Below are 5,596 nucleotides of genomic sequence, written 5' to 3' on the forward strand. Positions count from 1 at the left end.
TGATTGTTGTTTCTAGGAGGTTTTTTTCTTTGTTAAAGGCAGACAGCAGGGGAATGGATCCATGGGCGATGGGAAGTGGGAGGAGTGATGGGAGGAGAAAAATCTTTCGAATGAAAGAAGAATCTATTTTTGTTGTTTGGTTGGTTGTTTTGTTTTGTTTTGTTTTTTTCCCGAGACAGGGTTTCTCTGTGTAGCCCTGGCTGTCCTGGAACTCACTTTGTAGACCAGGCTTGGCCTCAAACTCAGAAATCCTCCTGCCTCTGCCTCCCAAGTGCTGGGATTAAAGGTATGAGCCACCACTGCCCGGAGAAGATTGAATTTTTAATTAAAAATAAAACAAATTCGTCCTCAAAAATTTCATCACATGTAGCTATTGTGCCTTCAATATGTACATATAAAGTTTCCAAAAATATAAAATTTCAAGTTACTTATTGACTAAGTTTGTTTAAACATAACTGAAATATAATGAAGTGAAGTATTGCATTCAACTCAATAAATTATTGTGAACAATGTTGCATACCTATCAAGTGTAGAAAAAATCATTACAAAAATATTACTAAGAATCATAAATTATGAGTCCTTCTAGTAACTGTTTTAAGCACATCAACTCTAACATATATTAACATAATATATATTGATAAGATTTATTCTATTTTTAATAATGTGACCCATGTGTCTGTGTGCACGCAGGTTGAACTTCAGCTTTCTATTTAACAACTAATACAGGTGTCAATGTTTTTTTGGTAGTAATCCCAAGATAAAGTGTTGGATGCAAGCTGGTCATTTGCAAAAATAATTCTCTATATTGGATTTAATTTTAAAAAATTTCATACAGTGTATTTTGACCACATTTCTACCCCTTCCCCACTACTTATATATCCTTTGGACATCCGTATTTCTTAAGTCTCCTTAGCTATTCATGTGTGTTAATTGGTATAGGGCCATCTACTAGAGCATGAGTAACCTCTCAGGGGTTGCAGCCCCAAAGAAAAGTTTTCATCCACCAGCCATCAATCAAAAACAACAACAACAACAACAACAACAACAACAAAAAATAACACTGAAGAATTAAGTAAAATGATCATCTGGAAGTTCCAAATCCATTGTATATACAAATGACAAAGCATACCCTATTCAGGAAGGTAGACCAGGTCAAAGGATGACAACCTGCTCATAGTCAACTGATTTATGATTATAAGAACCATACTATGTTTCCAAGACTGAAATCCATCCCCTGTTGAGCTTTCAGCTTTCCCAGGGTACGTAGCTTGAGAAACACAGCAATCATGTGGCTCAAAGTATAACACAAACTTGAAATAGCTTCTACATTTCAAATTATTGTAACTGTTCTTATATTTAGTTACAGTTTTATTCAATACATTTGAAATGTTTTAAAATGGTTAGGATGAACCTTAACTGAGAATATCTACATGATCTTTTTTAGTGTCTTGATATTAATATCGATAAAATTTATGTTTTAAAATCATAGAATTTTTTATTGTTTCTGATTTCCTGTTGTTTTCATTAACAATGTTGCTTTGGTACATTCTAAAACTCAAACTCCTATACTAACATCTATTGGAACTACTCAAACATATGTGAAAGGAAAATATAATAGTAACAATCACAAGAAATTACATATTTAAGAATATCTGTATTTATATTTTTTTCAATTTTATGTTTAATACATTTATTTATCTTCTAGAGATTCATAGTTTTAAAAGAACCTATTTAATCTTTTTCAGATTATATCAAATATTTCAAGACACTTTAAGAATTTTATTTATCCTATGCATAAATATTATTCTACCATTCAGAATGAAAAAAGTATCATACCCCACAGGAAGAACAATATCAACCAGCTAGAGCTCCCAGAGACTAAACCACCAACCAAGGGTTACACATGAAGGGACCCATGGCTCCAGCCCTATATATAGCAGAGGATGGCCTTGTCAGGCATCAATGAGAGAAGAGGCCCACGTTCCTGTGAAGGCTCAATGCCCCAATGTAGGGAATGCCAGGACAGGGAAGCAGAAGTTGGTGGGTGGGTGGGGGCACACCCTCATAGAAGCAGAAGGAGAGGAGGTGAGATAGGGGGCTTCTGAGGGGATCAGGAAAGGGGATAGCATTTAAAATGTAAATAAACAAAATATCCAATAGAAAATAATATTCTCATCATAACTTTAAACTTCTTGAATAAGAGCCATCACTAAGAGCTGTGTTCTCTATCCTCAGTAAATTCATCCGAACTCAAATTTAATTAATTCATAAAATGAAGGCTACTTACTATATTCTTGATAACATGTAGTTAGTGAATTAGTCATAATAACTACAAATCACTACCAACCTAAAATGTATCTAGAGATTTCTAGAGGATCAAACACTCAATGCTTATTCACTAAGAATTTTGTTTGTTTGAGCACAGTATTATATGCCTATGGCCAATTCATCAAACCATATGAAATTTACTTTCATTTCATTTATAAATCATACAGATGTAATTATAATTTATTAATTACAGGGAACTGACACAATAAGAATTAAAGAGATTTACTGTTATTTCTTTCTTAAATATGTCATAAATTTTTGAGCTAACTTTGTTTTATACAGTGTTTGCACCAATCTTGTACCAATAAATACACTAAGCAAACAAGTGACTTGTAAATAATACCACAATTGTAGTTCTGAAAAAAAAATGGTGAAAGAGTTACCTGTAGTTAATTAAACCAAGAACTAAGTCGCATCACTGATTGGTAATTTGTGATAAAAAATAACCTAAGAGTTTATATTTTATAGTGTTTTAATAGCCATGGTTATCATTTATTTTTAAGATTGTAATATGGTAACCACATCTTCCCTTAATAGTTACTTGTAACTCAGATTTCATTGTTTTGTTTTGTTTTTTCTTCACTGATGATGGTCTTCAGTTCACAATTTCTTATCACTACCTGGTAATTCCTGTCCATTATTTCATGTTATGCCCATTGTAAAATCAGTAAACAAAGGCAAAAAGGATATTTCAATATTTCTGTCCTTATTTCCACTATCCACAGGAACCATTTTGCTAGTCTGTGGCATTATATTCCAATTCCACTTCACATGTATTTTCAATTGTATTTATTATCAAATTCTTAAATGACAAGGGGAACAAGATTTACAAATAACATTTCACTCACAGCTCTGGATTATGTAATATAACAATGAGCACACAATTTCAAGCATTCAAGTGGCCATAGGAACAATGGAAATGAAATTTAGCACGTGAAATATGTTATCAATAACTTGACCAAGTTGACACCTGATACTCCAATACTTTTTGTTTACAAGACATTTCTATATTCTCCTATAGAGTTGGAGCTTAGGCTTTGAATTTCTCCTGAGTTAGGTTAACAGATGAAGTATAATATGAGTTATCTAAAAGTTATAAGTTGAAGTTAGTTAGATTGCTCTATTGTGACTCTGCTTTTATCAGATGAGTAGCCAAATGACTTTATGAGCATAGGCTTGAAGATTGAAATTTTCAGTTTAGGAGCCTAGACTTGAAACCTCAGTTACTCAGTAAAATAACAGATTCAAATAGATAGCCTGTAGTATATAACTAGTTAATTATAATGAATAACTAACAATTGTAGAAGATGTTTCCATATATATATATATATATATGTGTGTGTGTGTGTGTGTGTGTGTGTGTGTATAGTCAACACCTATATCAAATGTATTTATTACATCAAAGAAAATATGCTTGTTGTTATATCATATCTCCAATATGAGTAATGGGAGAACCTGAGAAAAATTATTACACCAACATGATTTCCACAAAAGAAATGAAACTAAAATAATCTCAGCCAGGTTTTACATAAGTAACAGTAAAAAAATAAGCCGACACTATCACAAGGAACAAAGTGGAATTTACAATATACTTTAAATCCTGTGGTTGCTTTCTAACAGAAAAATGTTTAATTTATAAGGCTAGAATCAATTCAACTATAATATACTATACATTATGAAAGTAAAATTTATATATATCATATTTTGCTTGGTCATTTTTATCAGTGTAATCGATTTGGAATTGAATAAAATGAATTATTTTTTAGATATTTCATGTTTCTGCCTGAACATATAAGTATTGCTATATAGGAAAGCCAATTGGTAATTATAAAACATACTTTTGAAAACAATTACAGTTCCCCAGCAGTACATTGAATTCTGAAGACATATTTTCTCTACTTCTTACAGTTAATTACTAAAGTATAATTAAATTTAATTTTTGTAGGCAAACAGAAATTGTCTGATTCTCCAATGAATATCACTCCATTATTCATAGAAATAGCTAAAAATTTTCAAAGAAATATATAAAGTATATTTATGAAAGTCATTAAATCTTGTTTGTTATATTGAATGAAAAATACATTTCAGGTAGATTAACTTTCTGACAGTCTCCTTGACATCTTTATTTCTAAGGCTGTAGATGAGGGGATTCAGCATAGGGATAACCATGCTGTGGAACACAGTGGCGACTTTCACGAGAAACAGTGAACTTTTGGATTTGAGCACACAGTATAGTAGAAGAACGATCCCATGACAGACACCAATTGCTGTCAGGTGGGAGGCACAGGTGGAAAATGCTTTTCGGAAGGCCCCTTTAGTGGGAATTTTGATGACAGTGACAACTATGAAAACATAGGAAGTGATGATGATCAAGAGGCAACAAGCCTCATTAAACATGGAAATGACCAGGCATGCCATTTGACTGAAGGAGGTGTCTGAGCAGGACACAGAAAGCAGAGCTGAGTACTCACAGCAAAAGTGATCGATGACATTAGGTCCACAGTATGAGAGCTGCAAAAGAATATATGTGAGAGTTGAGGAAAATGTCCCAGCCCATATGTAAGTAATTACAACCAGGAGGGAGCAGAGTTCATGAGACATAGCAACAGTGTAGAGCAGAGGGTTACAGACAGCCACAAACCTGTCATAGGCCATCACTGCTAACATGAACATCTCTATAATCACAAATGTACACCCAAGAAAATATTGAGCCATGCATCCTTCAAAGGAGATTGATTTTTCTTCTACAATCAAGAGGTCTAACAGCTTTGGTGCAATTACAGATGTATAGCAAAAATCAACAAAGGATAAGTGGCTGAGAAAAAAGTACATAGGAGTGTGGAGTTTGGGATTCATCCTGATGATAAAAATCATACCAAGATTTTCCAACACAGTAACCATGTACATGATCAAGAATACCAGGAACAGGGGCAATTGGAGGTTTGGAAATTCTGAAAAGGCCAACAAAATAAAAGAAGACACCGTGCTTCGATTTCCCTCATTCCACATTTGGCTTCTGTTAGAAGATACCACAGAATTCATCCTGATCAACAGTCTGCAGCACAGGAATAGGTATGATGGAATGCAGTCAGGCTTCCAAGAGAAGTCACTGGGATGTCATGTATCAAATGTGTATTGATTTCTCTTTGACATACTTATGCTTTATCTCAATCAAAATCCACTTTTTATTTGAACATGGCTTGTGTTTTTTCACTGAGTCACTCATGCCTCTCATCTGGAAATGAAAAAATATGATCATTATAAATAA

At 33.3% G+C, this 5,596-nt stretch overlaps 1 protein-coding gene across 1 annotated transcript; it reads right to left on the minus strand.

The window, feature by feature from the left end:
* Positions 1-4,297: 4,297 nt before the first annotated feature.
* Positions 4,298-5,392, minus strand: LOC110290083 (olfactory receptor 5D18-like). The gene has a single exon (XM_021156570.1). The coding sequence runs from the start codon at positions 5,368-5,370 to the stop codon at positions 4,390-4,392; it is 981 nt and encodes a 326-aa protein (XP_021012229.1). The 5' UTR covers positions 5,371-5,392; the 3' UTR covers positions 4,298-4,389.
* Positions 5,393-5,596: the final 204 nt, after the last annotated feature.

Source organism: Mus caroli, chromosome 2 (genome assembly GCF_900094665.2).
Source record: "Mus caroli chromosome 2, CAROLI_EIJ_v1.1, whole genome shotgun sequence".
NCBI lineage: Eukaryota > Metazoa > Chordata > Mammalia > Rodentia > Muridae > Mus > Mus caroli.